This window comes from Benincasa hispida, chromosome 6, assembly GCF_027475165.1.
Source record: "Benincasa hispida cultivar pf3 chromosome 6, pf3_genome.v1.1, whole genome shotgun sequence".
Classification (NCBI taxonomy): domain Eukaryota; kingdom Viridiplantae; phylum Streptophyta; class Magnoliopsida; order Cucurbitales; family Cucurbitaceae; genus Benincasa; species Benincasa hispida.
Window position 1 is genome coordinate 49,044,971 of NC_143483.1, and position 19,786 is coordinate 49,064,756.

At 32.9% G+C, this 19,786-nt stretch overlaps 1 protein-coding gene and 1 long non-coding RNA gene across 3 annotated transcripts; both read right to left on the reverse strand.

Annotated features, from left to right (window-relative positions):
* Positions 1 to 3,482: 3,482 nt before the first annotated feature.
* Positions 3,483 to 5,721, reverse strand: LOC150035736 (uncharacterized). The gene is made up of 4 exons (XR_016530194.1): positions 5,592 to 5,721; positions 4,687 to 5,175; positions 4,204 to 4,350; positions 3,483 to 4,123 (listed from the first exon to the last, which is right to left on the reverse strand). It is a non-coding gene; the product is annotated as an uncharacterized LOC150035736 (long non-coding RNA).
* A 664-nt stretch (positions 5,722 to 6,385) lies between these two features.
* Positions 6,386 to 9,363, reverse strand: LOC120079478 (uncharacterized). Of its 2 annotated transcripts, none has more exons than XM_039033679.2 (6): positions 8,982 to 9,363; positions 8,241 to 8,311; positions 7,707 to 7,805; positions 7,106 to 7,232; positions 6,880 to 6,994; positions 6,386 to 6,717 (listed from the first exon to the last, which is right to left on the reverse strand). In XM_039033679.2, the coding sequence occupies exons 2-6, from the start codon at positions 8,248 to 8,250 to the stop codon at positions 6,667 to 6,669; spliced, it is 402 nt and encodes a 133-aa protein (XP_038889607.1). In that variant the 5' UTR covers positions 8,251 to 8,311; positions 8,982 to 9,363; the 3' UTR covers positions 6,386 to 6,666. The 2 variants fall into 2 exon arrangements, with proteins under 2 accessions (XP_038889607.1, XP_090170955.1); XM_090314829.1 differs by lacking the exon at positions 8,982 to 9,363 and adding an exon at positions 8,727 to 8,855.
* Between the last annotated feature and the right edge of the window lie 10,423 nt (positions 9,364 to 19,786).

The following is a 19,786-nucleotide window of genomic DNA, read 5'->3' on the forward strand; positions in this document are numbered from 1 at the left end:
CATAAAATTAACAGGTTCATACATTTATAGATATTGTCAAAATTTACATAGAAAGAATTAATAAAAAAACTGATTGGCTCACAACTCGGTACCATACTGCAAACTAAAATCATGCATTTTATCTTGCCGTAGACTTTCTAGACTGGACCTCATCACCAAGTATTCGAAGAACTTGAGACAAAATATCCCACAGTTCAGTGTATCTGACCCTTGTAGGAAGCCTATATTGACACGACTCAACCTCCAAAGACTATGTGCAAGGTTAGGCCAAAAATATGCCAGTGAATGGAGAGTTAAGCATAGGGGCCCTAGGAATGATACTAGATCCTTCTATGTGATATACCTGGGGAGTGAGTCATACAAAAGGATATGCCCAAGGTTCATGTCTATCACCAACATAACTTAGTGCTTCTTAGTTGAGTGGGCTATAGATGTAATCAACATCTGCCCATCTAGGCTGATGTTCAACTTCCAATCTGAGCACATAATCAACATACATGTGCTCTTTCTCCCATGCTTTAGTAGCTTCTTCACATTTTTTCTTATATATGACGTGAAATAAGCTATTTGGATCCTGTAGATTTAAGTGACTCTGCAAAATAGATAACAATAGGTTAAGTGTATATCAATCGTGCAAAATTTAAATCATTTATAATACATACCAATTATGTCATGTGGCAACGTCGTGAACCGAGGAGCACATTTCTGACCGACTAATAAACTTCCGTTGGAGAAACATGAATAAAGCATCGAGAATCTTTAATATATAAGTCCAACTAATGAGTGGAAATAGTAAATAACAGGCATACAAACATAATGAAGATGTTAACTTACATCGTTCTTAACCCAATAATTGTCACATGTTAACTCACGGAACAACTCTTTCATCGTACAATTCGTCCTAAAGAGGACTTCACTACTCGGCTAGTGAGGACCCATATCCGCACTGGTTAACCAGACCATGAACTCATTCATCATGTCCTATAGAATAACATGTGTCGGGTTATAGGGAATGATGTCAGTCGAATGTTTGACCTAGATGAATGTATATCTACTTTTTCATAGCCACCCTAGCCGTGTCAACTGGGGAGGTATACAATTGTGTTGGCTTCCTCTTTTTACTTGTCCATCTCCGTTCCCCCTTAAAGTTCGTAGGCTTGCCTTCATTTTCTTCTTACCCTTAACCTTGGGCTCGATCTTAATCCTGAACTTCTTCAACTCAGGATGCAGTAGTGTCGATAGGGGAAATGGTGGTATCTTGAGAAGCAACATAGAAAGATGTGGTATCTCGGGGGAGAGCGGTGGATACTATAGCGATGAGGAGGATGGGCTCGATGGATGGTGGAGGGATGGGGTCATTAAACTCAATGGAGGGTGGAGGGATGGGGTCAGTGGACTCTATGGAGGGGGTAGGGATAGGATCACTAGATTCAATGGAAGGTGGAGGGATGAGGTCAATAGGCTCGGTGGAAAGTGGAATGATGAGGTCAATGGACTCTGTGGATGGTGGAAGGATAGGGACATTAGTTTTGATGGAAGGTGGAGGAATTGGGTCACGAGACCTGGTGGATGGTGAAGGAATGGGTCATTGATCTCGGTGGATAGTGGAGAAATGGGATCACTAGTCTCGGTGGAATCCACACTTAAACTCTACATCGTTTACGAAGTACATTAGGTCAAACACTACATGTTATATATTTACATTAGAATAAGTTCAACATAATATTACATACTCGACACAAGGACTATAAGTGAAGGATTGTATCAACAACAGCGGAAGCACAAGGATCATCTAAACACTTAAATTCACTAATTTTGGCAAAATATAAAGCATGCTTTTGCAGAAACAAATGAGTTTCAAGACGTACCTCTTGTAGATCTTCTTCAAAGCTCCTTCACTAGTTGTTATCTTCTCCAAATCTTGTTGTAGACCACCTCAAGATCTTCCCCACTATTCTCTTGGTGCTCTAGATTGAGTTGTGGGACTCAAAACAAGCTTGAATCAAGGGTAGAAGGAGAAATGCTCACTTCAGAAAACTGCCTGAAGAACTCTTTCTTCAAACCAAAATTTCTTTCAAAATCTGTATAGCTTGCATGACCGATTTTCACTCCAATCTTTTTATTATATTGCAGATCAACATGCAAAGAAGAGAGTTGCATGAGTTGCAGCTCATGCTTGGAGAAGACAAGGCAAGATTGAATGCTTCATGTGTGAGCAACTTCAAAGATGGATAATGGAAAAACTCTTTTTGCCATTTTAGTATTTTGTTTGTTTCTTTTCTTTTCAATTTTATCATAAAATCAACATTTGATTTAAAATCTATTTTGATTTTAAAAAATAAAAATTAATTAATTTCATAAATTAATTATTAAATAAAACTTAATTAATTTAATATCAAATATTAAATTAATTTTAACACATATCCATCTTTATATATTTAAATCATATTTAAATATATAAATTCTCCTATTCTGTTTAATTCTAAAATTAAACATGTAATTATATCTTATATAATTACTAATTCCCTTAATTCTAATTTGAACGTTTCAAATTAACTTATCATGCTATTCTAGAGCTAGTCCGTTATGAACTAGTAGGAGACCGTGCGAACCTACAGATCATGGGCTCCAACGATTCGAGATTAATTGGCTAAACTCATTAGACCAAATTAATCCCCATTCGTTAACTAATGAGTCACTCCACTAAAGCCCATAGTTGCACTCCCTTCACTGTAGATATATTATGTCCATATGATTTAACCATAATCAGCAAGTCAACCCTTCACAGGTTGTTCATAATAACGGGTGGGTCAAATATCTGTTTTACCCCTAGATTACATCTTATTTCTCAAGTCCCTATGGATCCTCTAATGAACAACTAGTTTGTGATCCAATCACTAAACTAAACTCTCTCAGCCCAGTGAGAGGGTGGGGCCCCTTGTTCAAGACCTGGATTTAGTACTTGAGAGAACAACATTTTTTCTATCCCTAAATCGGGTAGACGTGAACTCTGTCATGCACCCTATGTCCTCAGCTATCTATCCAGTCTTACCCCTGAAATTGGAGTCTTATTGAGCCAGCGCTGTTGAGCCAACTCTCAACTATGCAAATCTAAGGGCAATCCCGAATAAACAGGAGTTCATAGTTAGTTCAGGATTAAAATCGAGTTACCTAGGTCATCTAGGTGAAATAGTCAGTCTTAAACAATAAACAACGTTATAAAGTAAGAGTGACTTATTTCTTGGTCCTGACCTTATGCAAACTCATTGCATAGGACGCCCACACTCCTCATGTCATAGCATGTACAAATTAGGATCACATCGTATGTAGTACTTTACAACTCTTTGTAACAACTACAGAGTAGGCTGCATTTAATGGTGTTACCAGAATAACGTACCCAACCTCATTCATGTAACATAGATCATTTTGACTATTTACTCAAACTCAATCCACTCTTATGTCTCCACATAAAGTTCAAATACTCATACAATAGTCATGGGTCTTAGTTTATTGGATTTAGACTTTCATACAATTTATGAAATCAATAACAAGTATATTGATTATAGAAAATGTTTATTATTTTACAAACTGCGAGTTTTTAGGACATAAAACCCAACAGTAAGCTGGTGAACGTTTGTACACTGGCTTGAAGGACACTCAAGTCAGACTTCACATCTTTTAATTCTGACTCCACATTGTCCAATTTATGCTCCACTAGAGACACTCTCTAGTCTATGTCACGGAGTGTGTATGAATGCCTATACCCCTTATGGGCTCTGAATGGGATGTATTCAGCCGAGGCGACTCTTGTTCCTCAATTGGAGGCACATGCTCATCATTAGGGAGCTCATAAGACTCATTATAAGGAGGGTGAGTCTCACGCTCTTCAGTGGGGAGCTCGTGAGACTGATGCTCATTGAGTTCTTGCTCGTAGGACTGATGCTCGTGACTCTCGTAGTCACTTGAGTGACTAGGGAGCATCCTCATCATGGTGTGATCTATGTGTCTCTGAGGAGCTTGTCTCAGCATCAATATGCTCGTATACGGGTCATTCATCAACTTTAGTATCTCTATACTGCCTCTCCCTATCCGAAATGATCAATGGTGTGGGTGTGATATTTGTCTGTACAAAACAACAAATAATTTGATAGTTATATGTGACAATCACCTTAAATCCAAGTAATATCGATGTAATACACTAACCTCACTAGACTTAAACACATCTCATTGTATTGTTTTGGTTGATGGTGAGTATGTACACTCCCACCTCAGGAATTGAGGTACAACATTTCTATTTAGTCAGGTTGCAACTTTTTTGACAACCGTTGATATGATCTCATATTGCCACACCTACCATAATTCATAAACGATTATAAAACAAGAATAAAAAGTAAGTCATATTATAACTAAAATAAGTAGATCTCGTATGGCCAATAAATGGATATCACTTGGAATGCATGAGGAAACCCTAGTAGGTTGTACTTGACAATTTAGTTTTTATTGTTCTTGGACCTTTTTTTTTTTTGTAGTTATCTGCCTTACCACTCAATCCTCTTTGAAGTCCAAGTAACGTCCTATCCCATAGCATGTTTCCCTAATCCATGGAATTAAAATAACCCAAATCCTCTACATCAATTAACAATGTCTTGTCAACATTGCCCCTTATCTTCTCCCTCCCCATCATACCTAATTCAGTGTAATAGACCAATGTCATCTTCACAGCATCCATGTCGTTCTCAAACTCTATCTCCTTGTATACTGTCTTTAAGGTACCAATGTGAATGTCTCCCGAAAAATCATTCTTGAAGTACCTACTACGCAGTGATCCAAGTGCTTCACCCCCTCACAACTGTTGGATTAGGTGACCACCAGAATCCCATCACCAATAAGAAGTCTTCTTTGGAGAATGTAACAACCATACCATTCAAATCGAAGGTCATTGCATCATTCTTATCGTCTACAACCTCCTTCAATAGAATATAATGGACCAATGGACTGTTGAAGATAATGTCCATGTCCACGAATCGCCCAAATACTGTCTTCTTGAAGAAGGGAAGCTGAATAGGAGTAAACTTCTCTTTCACAATCTTGTTAGTTGTCCCAATGTGAGAGGATAGGTTGATCGCTTAGCCTAGGAAACAATCTTTGGGAGGAACCTTGAATTGTCTAGCCATACTGCACAAAATAACAAAAAACACTAGAAATTAAGCATATGTTCAATACTCAATACTCGATGTACGATATTCGATGCACGATACACGATACACGATTGCTCGATACAAGATACACGATACATGCTATATTACATGTGACTAGATGGTCGATTATCGAGCATTCGGTTTGATTTTCCACCTTAATGACTTATCCTACTCAAATCCTAAACTCTAGACGGTTCAAAATACCAGAAATATGAAAATCGAAACGAAAAAATTCGAACTCCAGCCAAACATGCAAGATATGACAATCGAAATGAAAATTGTATGGGTTGAATATCGAGGAACATGCAAGTGCATGTCAACAAACATGATACCAAAATATAACAAACAAAGAGACGAATGATGCCAAAATAGAAACAAAGAGAATAATATTACCTGATGTAGAGAGAATCGAGAGAGTTTCGAGTGTAGAGGTGTAGTCGTCGAGGGATATAAAATCAGAAGATGAGTGAAAATAGTCTGAGAAACGGATTAAGAATTCAAAAAGTTCAAAATGAGAAACTATACATTAATCAAGTATCGAGTATGACATGACTATGATCGAGTATACACACTTATCCAGTGACCATGCATCCAGGTATTGAGTGACTGTGCATCGAGTATCGTGTGACGAACCAACGGGAGTCGAGTGACGAGAAATTGAGGATCGAGTTCCTTGGTAGTGGCAGGCATGCAGGGTGCATCTCAAGGGTGAAATGGTAAAATCACACATGGATGACATCAGTAGAAGACCACTTTCCATTACTTTTTCTACCGGTAGTTATTTTTCATTTATGCCTCCCAAATGAGGCTATCCGTAAAAAAACCCAATGGCGATGAGATTCGTATTTCCTCGGTCTTTCTTTACTGCCTTGCTGTATTTATCATGATTTTGATCATTTGATGGGTTTAGAAAAGGATGAACGGCACAAACCTATTCAGGTTAAGTTTACTTGTTTTTTTATATCTGGAAAACTATTGTATGTGGCAGCATGCATTACCTTAATACGAAAACCTACCATTGATGGTCTGCGTTTTCCAGAGGTAGAAACTCTTCTGTAAAGTCGAGAAATCTCGATTGTTTTGTCGGTTAGACTTCATGCAATTTTGTTTCCTGGCTTGGTTTTTGTATTCTTCAACTTCACTTGGAGAACATTTAAAACTGTTCTCTAAACTTTGGACTAAAAAAGTATAAAGGATCTAAAATTATGTATTACCTTTGTGTATTACAAATGCGACAACTCTCTTTTGAAAGAGGTGGCAAACATACGCATATATGATTTACAAACATTTGCATTTCTTTTTTTTTTCTTTTTTTTTTTCTTGCACAGAAAAGTAGTAGAAATCACCAAAGTCGCGCAACAGAACCCTTTCGCACATCCACGAAACCTGTTCAGATTGAAACTGAATTGGCAAGGCTGAAGGGGCAGAGATTAAGAATGCAGTTTCAACTGTGGTAACGAAGGGGCTATCACAGGAGAACAGCTACGACGACTAACAAGATGATTGAACATGCAAGTGCCTGCACCATTTACCATTTTTTGCTTCTTCAGAAACTCGATCATATTCAATGAAGAACTCATAATAGAAGGCGAAGTACATAAAAATTCATGTCAATTATGTTTGTTTCTTCTCTTTTCCTCTATTATGGGGTGGGACTGGGAGAAACAAAGAAGCCACTTACAGCGATGGCAGACGCAGCTAATCCCGCTCGTTCCCTTGGATCTCTGCGGGCGTTCCAGAAGTAGAGAATTGTGGCATAGTACCACATTAGTGGGAAAAAAAACCCGAGGAGGAAACTGAAGGGAAAGACAGATACAAAGGTAAGATTAGGAAACTCGAAACAGGATGCAACCAAAGATAGACGTTCCCTGAAATGTTTGTACACGAGAAAGTTTCATAATACTCACGAAAACCATCCGATGCCACAGCCAAAACACGGGAGAGGCTTGTCATATAGCCCTACTTGAGAATCCTCTACATCTCTGAGAAGTGTGTACTTGCTCCTTATATGGTCTGAAGCATCTTTTCCTTGGCCTAGGAGTATTATTAACCATTTTGAGCATAAATGAATATACAAGCAAAAAGACTCTAGCAATCAACATCTCCAATCGAAAACAACACAAAAATTTTTAGGAGATTTCTGTAATTAATAGAGGAGCAGAACGAAAATGGACTATCAGACGATGCACTGTCAAAGAAGAGTTAAAAACGAGTAGCAATGAAGCTATTAAGTATCAACTTAACCTTCCCTCATAATGGAATTGTAAAAAATGAAAGACCTATCGATTCTAGTCCAGAAATTCCATCGTCAATGAAGAGAAGTCAGTGATAATGGCAATGCATCCATTACAATATAAAGGCATTATGAAAATGGTTAAACTAATTTCGTTCTTTTTTTTTTTCAAGAATAATAATTTCATTCCTGAGCCACCAATACAAGGTAATAATATATACATTATGTATAAGTAAAAATCCCAGTCAGAGATGTTTCTTTTTTTCCTGATTTACCTTTGAATATTGAACAAATTCGGGCAGATGGTCTCAAAAGATCAAGATGCTTATCAGAGACCGATTTCACTAGTTGCACTGTCTGGTCAATTTTGCCATCTGTAACATCCAGAAAATATGTTCACAACTCAAGTAATTGTTCCACCTATTTCGTAAAAACTATTGTTTCAGTTCGATATGTATTATTCGTTTGATGAAGACCGCTAAAAGAGTATCATAAAAGGAGTATTAGACACTAAATTAACGAGCTTAAAATTCTGAATGTGACCACATTCTTCAACTTAACGTATAACTAGGGAGTGAAAGTATAACAATGAGTATAGGCATATAGGAATGTCAAGACACCTAAAAGAATCTTAAATAACAAAGAAATTACTAAGTTAGAACCATGCTATAACCCCACAAATAAGTCATCTAATGCACCCAGTATACATAATCATGCCTTTTTTTTTTTTTTCTTCTTTTTAATTTTAAATTATGCCAACCGTAAGGTTATATCATGAGCAAACCAAGTTACAAGAAGAATTAAGGTACTTGGATCCATGTTGAAGCTGGTGTTTATGGAAGGATGAACTCTTCAAGTTCGCAGTACCCACTTACTAAACCTGTGCCAAAAGATTAAAATCTACTCAGAAGTCGGAACAATATAACCAAATGACATCCGACAAGACAGCTTCATATTCTTCAAATGCAGCAAACAGAAGATTGAAACTGGGTTGAAAATTTCCCTCAGTTTGGTATTTAAAATCCAAATAGCTCTAAACAATCCAATTTTCTTATACAAAATTCATTAAACTTCATGTTAATAAAACACTAATTCAATCGAGCACAAAGACTCTATGGAACTTTTCAATCTTCCAAAAGCCGTTAGATGAATTGGTAATAAAATAACCTAGCTTGACCAAAACTACACTTCGTGAAACATAGTCATATTCCCACGCCAAAGTCAAGAATAAAAGATAAGTAGAAAATTCTCAGCACAAAGGGAACAGAATTGCAATAAGTGACTTCTTCAGCTACCAAAAATCTGAAACTCCTATCTCAATCCTCACTAAAAGGAAGCTAGATCGCAGATACAATCGCGGTCTCGTCATCGTCCACAAATGAATGGACAGTTCCTCAAATATCCATCAATTACCGAGCAAAACAACAGAGAAATCAAAGAAGAAGCTACTATACACTCGAATTAAAGCACTCAGAGCAGAGAAATTGAGCAGAAACAGCAAAACCATGGGGAAAATGAAACAGTAAACAAGAATCAGACAAGAAAAATACCGAAACAGATGTAAGAGGTGAGTGAATGGAAACGACTGAAACTGCAATTTTCTCTCGCTTTCGACGGATCAGAAATGGAATTGGCGTATGAATGAACAAACGAACACGCTTTTCTTAAACTAAAGCAGGAAATTTAAACGTCAAGCAACGATCAACTTCATCTCTCATCACCCAAACGCTTCTTGACTCCCTTGTTTGTGAGACTTGAAAAATAACGAACAGCCCTCAAAATTAAATTTCCTTTTTCATTTTTTTACATATCAACCACCATAATTCTCTCTATTTGTAGATGAGGCCATTAATATTTAATATTTAATGCGACGTCATAAATGTTTCGCAATCACAATAAGGCCCCTTTCCCTTTCTTTCTGCTTCGTATCGTAACTATTAATAACTTTTTCAGAAATAAATAATTATTAACATTTTTAATATGAACATATTTATAACATTTTTTTTTAAAAAAATTACCTAGTAGTTGTAAAAAATCTATAAAAATATACTTTTAAAGTGTCAAATAGGAAATAAAGAAGTTATTATTGAGAAAAGTATATACTATTATATTTCAAGTCAGAATTTCACCAAACGATGGTTGACTTATATTTATTTACCTTTATAATTATCATTGTTTTGGTTTAGATAAGACCAATTTATATATATATAAAAACGCATAATTTGTTTATTGTTTTAGATGTCTTTTGAGTTTTGTTCAATTTTACATTTCTTACCTCTAATTTTAAAGCTTTGTCTGGTGTATTAACTAGATTGCTGGCCTAATAAATGTTTTAAATAATAAATTAAGAGGCTGGAATAAAATTAAAAAAATATTTTTTGAAGAACTGTTTTCAAATATAAAAAAGTAAATCAAAATATTTATAGATATAACAAAATTTCACTATCTACATACGATAACCACAATACTATCTATCCTATCTATTTGTGTCTATGTTTAGATAGACACAAATAGATTGTGATATTATTTTTAACAGTTTTGTTATTTAAAATAATTTTTCTTTTTTCTTTTATGCAAGAGATAAAATTGGAACTAATTGTATAATTTAAATAATTCTAAATAAATAATTTGTTATATAAATATGTTCTTTTTTTTTAGGATATCAAATCTTAAATATGAGTAGAAGAATTTGAGCCTACAATCGCTACATAAACTAGTGTTATACTAGGAATATTATAAACTAGGAATTTATACCATTTGGAATTATTATAAGTGCATTTTTCACTAAAAGTTTGCACTTAAAAAAAATGCAATTTGCACTTCCGTTGTCAACGTTGTATGATTTTGAATCCTTTCCCAAGGGTAAACGATTCACCTATGAATTAGTATTGCTACATTTAATTGGTTGGTAATGATCGACATTATATCTAAAAATTGACCATTAACATTAAATTTCCTAAAAAAATTATTGGTATGAGATTAATGGAAAATAATGTTACATAAATTTAAATACATCCATAATTTATTATACCATACATTTTTTTAATTCACTAATTGTGAAGGAAGAGATTCAACCATAAATTTTTGAGATGGTAATTCATGTCTTATCTATTAAGTTATATTCAGAATAATCAATATTTCATATTAAATATGAACTTGTCATTTTACGTATAGTTTCAATCATTCTCTTTCTCACCTTTGTTTTTACTTGTTGAACTAAAAACCTACACGCACAAATTTATGGTTAAGGTAAATTTTAAAATTTTTAATTACTTCTCAATGGCAAATTAGCCATCAATATAATTAGTATAAAATTTCACCATATTTTATTGTAATTAGAATAAACTGTGGATAATACATTCAAAGTCCACACTATCTAAAATGGCAGCTCTAAATAATAGATTGATTTATCGTGTAATCAAATGTTGACATTATTACGCCGTCGGCTCGCTGGTAGATTTTTCAAAAATGTGTTTTTGTTTTTGTTTTCAAAGAAATGTTGGTTGGGCGGCCATATGCTCTTATTTTGTTGAATTTTCGTTTTACAAATGTTTGTTCTATATTTAGAAAAATAAATATAATAATAGAATACCAATTAATCGAATTGTAATGGTGAGTCGGTGACGTATTTCGATATATATTGGGTATATAGCAGTTATCATTTGAAAAAAATAGTAAAAGACAGTGTATTTTTGAATTATAGGAAAATGTATGGATATCATGTGAGTCCAATTTTTTAAAATCCTAAAATATCGTTGCAGTATAATTAATTCGACATTAATATTAATGAGATTGTAATTAATTGCTCAACTATATATCCCATCAGATTTTCAATACCAACTAACATCATTATTTCAAGCTGATAATTTTCCATAAATTTCGTGATTTAATTTTTAAATTTCTGTATCAAATTTAATAGTTAGTTTGAATATTCAATTTTTTACAACAACTAATTTTCAAATTTTGATTTGAAATTTAAAATATCATATTATCTTGTTTTTAAATTGTTTCTATGATTATTTTATTTTGGATTTTTAAATCTTATATTATATTAGTTTTCCAAATTTTTTATATTTATAGTATATTTTCTCTTAATCATAATTAAATCATTCGTTTTTAAAATTGTTGTTATGATTATCTTTATTATAAATTTGTTTTAAATGTGGGATATAAACAAAAACATCTCATTTTTATAATTAGTTTTTTTTTTTTTTTTAATTTTGAATCATATTATTTTTTTATTTTAAAGATTCCACAGGAAAGAATAGCAAAACCTAAATTTGTAGCAAATACAGTTTCACACATGTTCCCATTTTTCTTTAACCCTAAAATGTCTTGATTTGGATTTTTAGTTACACTTGCAACTAATTCTGCTTTTTACAGATTTTTTTAGATTTTCTCCTATCTTATCTCCCTAAATTTTAAATATCGAATGTAATCTTTTTAAAAATCGAATCTAACTTTTTTTTTTCAATGATCATATTTGATCCATCTTCAATTTTAAATTTTGTTTTATCTACTTTTTCAATTTTCATCTTTTTCTTACCTATTTTATTTTTTGTTCTCAATCGATGATAAGTTTCATTTGAAGACTTGACTTAACTAATCAAATCAATTAGTGTAGGATGAAAGACTCAACTTAATCGATCATGACCAATAGTTCAAGTCGCAGAGTCTCTTCTTTCTAGAGTGATTCCATCGAATCATTGTGAAAATGTAGGTCAAACACCAATTTTCTAGAGTTGAAAAGACTCAACTTAACCTGTTTGCCTTGGGGTCTTTTACCATTCGATCAAGAAAGGATATACTATCATCGAAGATTGTTTGTTTCTCTTTTATTCATGAGATCTCCACGATTGACATCAATGCCACATCATGATTGGTTAGTAATTTCAATAGCTGATTTTTAATTGGAATTTTCATACTCCAATCTAAATCGGTTTCTTTCTTATTATCTAGATAAAGTTTTTATCTATCCAATCATCACTTTTTAAACTAATATTTTGGTCTAGAACCAAGAAAAAGTATTGTTACATAATTTTGGTAAGTTAAAAAGCTATGTAGATGATTTGGTTAATGATTTTTAATTGCAGTGTATTTGTTTTTGTTTTTATGTTTATTGTATTTGTTGGGCCTAGTTTGGACACTACCAAAAACTTTCAAAAGATTTTTGATGACTACAAAACCCTTATATTTTTAGATTTACCTGGTTTTCTCCCAAATTATCACTTTACACTTTCGAATTTTAAAAATTGAATGTAATCTTTTTTTAAAAATCGAATATAATTTTTTTTTTTCAAATATCAGGTTTGATCTTATCTTCAATTTCGAATTTTTTATTTTATCTAATTTTTTCAATTTTCATTTATTTCTTATTGATTTTATTTTTCGAAGTCTAATTTAGAGGCTTGGCTTAACCGATCAAATTCATTGGTGCATAAATTCTATTCATGACCAAGAGTTCAAGTCCCAAAGTCTCATCTATCCAAAGTGATTCCTAGGTGTTGGCATTAACCAATTTGCCTTGGGGAATTCTATTCATGACTACACCATTGTTGACGGAGGAGCCGATTTCGGAGAGAAAAATCGATGTAGTGTAATCTATAGATGTTTGTTTTAATTACAATGTAATTAGGAATATTTCTTAATAAGTAATTTGCAATTTCATTTGTATGGTTGGGGTAGTTTAGACTTTTATAAATTCGTTTGTATTTTATTTTTAATTTGTTTTGCTATTTTTATGAATGAAATGTTGTTTTTCTATTTTTACAAATGAAAAGTTAAAATCGGCTCTTCTTCTCGTTGACTCTTTGGAAAATTATAACTAGAGGTACATGGATTGGATTAGGTTGAGGATGTGTTTTATTGGACCAATCCAAAAACTCGGGTTGGTTAGGTTGACAACCCAAAGAACTCAAAATAAAGTCTCTAACCCAAGTCAATCTAAACCAAAGGGTTAGATTGGGTTGTATGTAAATTTATATACACATGACTAATAACTAAAATCTCATAAAATTCAAATGTTAAATACCAAATATCTAAGTTATTTATTGCAAACTTAAAATAAAGAAAATTATCATAACAATTTTAAAAGAAAACAAAACTAACCCAATCCAACTCTTATATTTTGGGTTGGATAGTCTGACTTGTTCGGGTTATTTCAACACCCCTAAATGCCGTATAAGTACCCGTGGTTGAGAAATGCTTGATTTGTTGACTATATTGCAAATATGCCTTATCGATCTTTGGTAGAAGGAGAAGGATTTTTTTTACCAGTTGGTATAAAAAGGTAATTAGTCATCCCTTATATCGAATGAAGTTGGAGATTTTTTTTGTTACAAATGTATATATTTTATATTTTCTCACCTATCATCATTTTTATATATTTTAGTTGCATTTAATGATTTTTTATCCTAAGATAACCATAAGATTATGATTCTTGCAAATATCACTCAGATTTACTTGTAAATATAATTAATAATTTTTAAATTTAAAAGTTATCTTCTATAATTTATTTGCTTTTAACGAATTTTAACCATAAGATAGCATTTAGATTATTGTTTTTTCTTAATAGATTACTTATATTTACTTGTAAATACATTTAATGAATTTTAAATTCAAAAGTTATTTTCTATATTTTAGTTGCTTGCACGATTTTTTTCAACATTTTTCAATTTTAGTTTTTTAACGCTCAACAAAATCCCTAAAATATTGGTGGGAGTCATGAATTTAAATACAAATAATTTCTTTTCAAAATTGTAGTTTAAATGGGAAAAAAGTTTATTGTTTTCAAACCCAATTTACAAAATTCAAAGTTTAGCCAGAACCTAAGTCATAATTTTTAAGTCGTTGATAAACCACACCCCTCAATCAAACTATCATGAAAATGAACATATACTTCCATTTTATGATTCCGGTCGAAGATGTTGATGAAGATAAAAATAGACTTTAGGTAGAATGTAGAGCGAGAAGGAGATGTAGACAAAAGATCATTGAAGGAAATAGTTGAGAGAGACATAGAGGAGCACAAAGATGAAAAAGAAGAAGACATTCATTTTTTTTTTTTTTTAGTGTATTTGTCTTAGGCAATCGAAGATTTTAAAAAATCTTCATGGAATGGTTGCAGGTAATTATTGCAGGAAATTATACAAAAGTTAGTTTTGGTTATTTAAAAGTTTAAGGTTCCAACTCTCTAAATATTTTCCTCAATGCTAAATGTCTAACATTTCAAGTGTGGAGGTTAGAGTATATACTCACATATACATTATTTGGATCCTTAGATGTACTTAGTTATATGTGTATTTAACATTCCGCATTTGTTATGGTCTGAAAATGTTTTTGTTAGATATTTGTTGATTGGTTTATACTTACCGTTAGAGATTTGTTGATTGGCTTTATTTTTTTTTTTCTAATGTAGCTTGTGGTGGTTTTTGTTGTTGTCACAAATGTAGTTTTAACAATAGTCACAGATAATAATATTTCCTGCACTATATTTTCTTTCCTTATCTAGAAAATTTTCTACAGATTTAGTTTGTCCGATATTTTTCTTGTTTGAGGTGTTGTTTATTATTTTCGATTGAGGAATTTGTTTCCTTTCTTGGCCATGGTTTTAAAAGGAGAATAATGGTGTTCTCTTAGGGTTGTCGCATTTGTTTATGGTTTGAAAGTATTTTTGTTCTTGGTGGCTGATTTTTGCAACATCGAAGTTTTTTTTAATATATCTTTGCTCATTGTATTCTGTTGTGAAATTTCATCAATTTATAAGTATAAAACCTTGAAGATAATTTCTATCTTAGGGGGAGTCTAAGTATCGTTGTAGAAAAGAGATTCTCGGTCTTAGGGGGAGCCTAAGACTTCATTCTCGAGAAGGATTTCTCCCTCTTAGGGAAGACTTATGATTCGTTAGTAAAAGGAGTCCACTGAGTTATAAGGAAGATAATCAAGTAGATAAGAGTCTCAAACACTATTGAAAGCCGAAGTATTCAACACTAATATTAACACACTTAGGGGGGGCCTAAGTATAATTGAGAGGGAGTCTCACATCTAGGGGAGCCTAGGTGACTTGTGAGTTGGGCTCTACGTGAGTCACTGTAGTAGTCGTTGAATTACAGATAAGTACTACGTCGTAATTGTTTGACTTTTAATATTAGTGGATTATCTTTCTTGTGCACACTACCTCCAAATGTAGGTGGATTTCACCGAATTGGGTTACCGATATATGTGTACATTTACTTGTTTTCTTGTTGTTCGAATTTTTTTGTTACAGTGCTTGCCTGTGTTTTCCTTTTAACATCCGTGTTCTGAGTGACGAGTCATCTTATAGCTTTTTCGCTTAGTATCAGAGTAGGTCACCTTTATCTCAGGTGCTTAGTTTATGAACGTAATCAAAGAAGGTGGCTCTGCACTTGTTCTCCTGTTCTAGATGGAATAAACTATTCCTACTGGAAAGCTTGAATGAATTCCTTTCTGAAGTCAATTGGTAGTAAAATGTGGAAGGTCATAATGACTGGTTGGTTGCATCCAACCACCAAAACTGATGATGAAAACAAAATATTGAAACCTAAATTACAGTGGTCTGATGTTGAAGATGAAGGATCATTAAAAAATTCTTTAGCATTGAATGCCATATTTAATGGCGTTGATCGCAACATATTTAGACTAATTAATACGTGTGTGTTTGAAAATGAGGCTTAGGATATATTATCCATTGCATATGATGGTACTTCAAAAGTTAGAAAGTCAAGGCTGCAGTTTTTGACTTTGAAGTTCTTAAATTGCCCGACGATGAATCAACATTGAATTCAATGTTCAATTATTGGACATTGCAAATGAGTCGTTTGTTCTGGGTGAGAAAATTTAAGAAGAAAGACTAGTTCAGAAGGTACTTAGGTCTTTACCTAAGAAATTTGATATGAAAGTTAATGCTATCGAGGAAGTTCAAGACATAACATCTTTGAAAGTGTATGGACTATTTCACTCCTTGCTTACTTTTGAGATGTCTTTGGATGGTAAACCCGAGAAGAAGAATAAGGAAATTGCATTATAATCCTCAATTAAAGAAGAACGTGATGATCATGATATGGAATCTGAGGAATTCCTTGCTAAAACTATTTCATTGCTTTCGAAGCAATTCAATTGTGTTCTCAAACGATTTAGAAAGAGGTTTGACAATTTCAGTTCTAAAAATAAAGTCTGGTACCTCTCTTCCCTCACACAATTCGAATTCAAAGTAGTAAAAAGGAAGTTGATAAGCCTGATTCTTCTAATTTTTAAAAAGAAAAGTCTTTTAAATGTAGATAGTGTGAAGACTATAGTCACTTTCAAGCAGAATGTCCTAATTTCTTGAAAAAGCATAGTAAAAGCTATGTCTTAACTATATCTAATGATGAGTTTGAAGACAGTAGTGACTTAGAGGAAGATATCAAGACATTTGTTAGTAATATTTCATCTGACACTTTGTCATGTGAGATTTCTGAATATAATGTGTATTTAGAAAATGTTAATGACATTACCAAACATGTGTTTGTTGATTCTTCTTATCAAGCTCTTTTTAACAATTGGCAAGATGAACTGAAGGTCCTAGATGCACAAAAAGAAAGAATTGAGACTTTGTTGGCTGACAATCATAAACTTATGTCTACTATTGTAGATTTGAAGTGAGAACTTACTCAAGTTAGAGATGAGAAGGATTCGGTTTGTAACCACGTCAGAATGCTGAACATTGATATTGAGTCTCTGGAGAAAACATTGACAAAAGGAAAGACAGTCGATGATCATTCTGGGCTTTTTCTTTTTTCTTTTTCCATAAAAATGAAGGTTGGCATAATAGATAGTCTCATCTTAAAGAGAAGTAAAAGAATGAGTTTTCTATGAATCATATGGTAGGAACTTCCTTCAACAACTCAAAGTGGGAAGTAAAAAAACTTTACAGACTAAAATGAATTTGTCATTATTGTGGAAGAGTAGGCCTTAAACGTCCATTTTTATATCAATTGTTGGAATTGCTTCATGAAACTACAAGCTTAGTCTAGACTCCTCGCTTCTCTCAAAATAGATGTCAAAGAGAGCCAAAAATTAAACAGGTTTGGAGAGTAAAGAATGTTAAGAATAAATGCAATGTTGTACTGACATCCCTCAGATCTTCTGCCAAAGGAGATTGGTACTTTGATAGTGGGAGCTCTTATCATATGGTCAATGAAAAGAACTATTTGTCTAATCTTAAATCTGACAGCTTAGGAAAGGTCACATTTGGAGATAACGCTTTTGGTAGATCATTGAGAAAGGAAAACTTAATTACTCAAGTCTTCCATCCTTGAATGATTTAATATCGGTTGGCCTCACTGCCAATCTTATTAGCATGAATCAGTTGTGTGATCAAGCTCTGAATATGATTTTTACAAAAGGCCAGTGTGTTGTCATAGGTTAAAGCTGATACTTGCTACTTATGGAATCTTGGCATTATTTCGCAGGTTTGTCATCTCTCATGACAAGATGAAGCAAGTTTATGCTGTAAATTGTTGGGGTTGATGTCCTAAATCTCGTAGGGTTCTATAGTTTGTAAATGTTTTTTTTTTTAACAAACTCATTTTTATTTAATAAAATATATAATATTTTATTCCATATTTAGTTGCTTTAACCACAAACCAATAAACTAACATCCAAGGTTATCTTGTACCTTAAACATGTATGTAGAGACATATGGGTGGATCATATTTAAGTGATAACCTAAATGGTCTGTAGTAGATGGATAAGGCTGGGTACCTTATCCTGGTGACATTATGAGTATGGTCTGCTTTGTAGGTGTTACCATTGTTGTAAAGTGCTACAAATGATCTGATCCTGATCATTCATGTATAGACATGTGAGCGAGGCTATTCTATATAAAGGAGTTTGTATAAGATCGGATCACGAAAAGTTTAGTCTCATTATATAACGTCGTTCATAATAAAGACTTACATTTTACAAAGATGACCATAGGTAACATGACCTGAATTCTGAGTGAGTTGTAAACTCTTGCCTATGAGAGCGGTCCTTTGATTTGTATGAGTGAGAGTGGCCAGATCGCCGACTCAATAAGCATACTATTTTGGGGATTCGTCTGATTGGAGAGCTGGAAACATAGCTACACAAGAAGGAATTCACTCCTTCCCTGATGTCGATGTAAGTAGATAAATTGCTCCCTTAAGGGATGATTTCGGGGCTTGAACAATGTGGCACCACACCCTTTCCTGGCCTGAGAGGGGTTTAGTCATAGTTGGACTATGATCTATTATTCATCAGAGGGATTAGTGGTACTTAAGGAGTTAGATGTAACTACAGGGGCAAGACGGTAATTTTGGCCCAACTGTACTTACAAGAAATTTGTGAAGGGTCATCATACTGTTGATTGGTTATATCCCATGGGCACAAAAATATATATATAGTATGAAGAATGCAGTTGTCGGTCTTTAGTGGAGTGCTCAACAGTTAACGGATGGTGAATAATTTAATTAAAGAGTTTGATTAATTATTCATGTACTGTTGGAGCTTCAAACTACAGATCTATGAAGTTCCCTTGGTAGTTCAATAGGATTAAATGAGAATCAAATTTTGGATTAATTTTAATTATTCAAATTAATTGAGGGATTTAATTATATATGATATAATTAAGTTATTTTAATTATATATGATATAATTATTATAATGTATTTGATACATTATAGCATTTGAAAGAGAAAATAAATATTTGAATAGGATTCAAATATTAATCATATGAATTGGATTCATATTTGTTAAATTTAATATAAATGTGATTTATATTAAGTGCCATATGAGAGAGAAAAAACTATAGATTATATTGTATATGATACAATATTAAACTATAGGTTATAAGTTATATTTGATATAACATGTAGTTTAATATATATATATATATATATATATTATGATAAGTTAGTTATCATATTTATATATATTAAATATTTATTTAAAAAATTCTCTTCCCTCCTCTGTTCTCTCAAATGATTCCCTCACTATTTCAAAATAGTCAGAGCCCACCACTCCTGGGTTCTTTACCTGAGAATACCAAGGTCGCAATTGTGGTAGTATCTGTTGTCAGTTCAAAGGAATATTGAACTTTTGTCTTCAAAGATAAGAGTTTGAAACCATAAGTTTTTTTTTTTTTTTTAAAGCATGCTGTAATTTATGTAAATGCATAATTTATGTTTTCTTTTCTGTAAAAATTTTTATTTTATGAAAAATGGGAATTGGGATGATCCCACTCCCACTCAAGGTTTTCTTCAATGAGATCCTTCATAAACACCTTAGTCATGTGAGCATGAAGACTAATAGCCAAAAATGCTATATTTGGACTTCC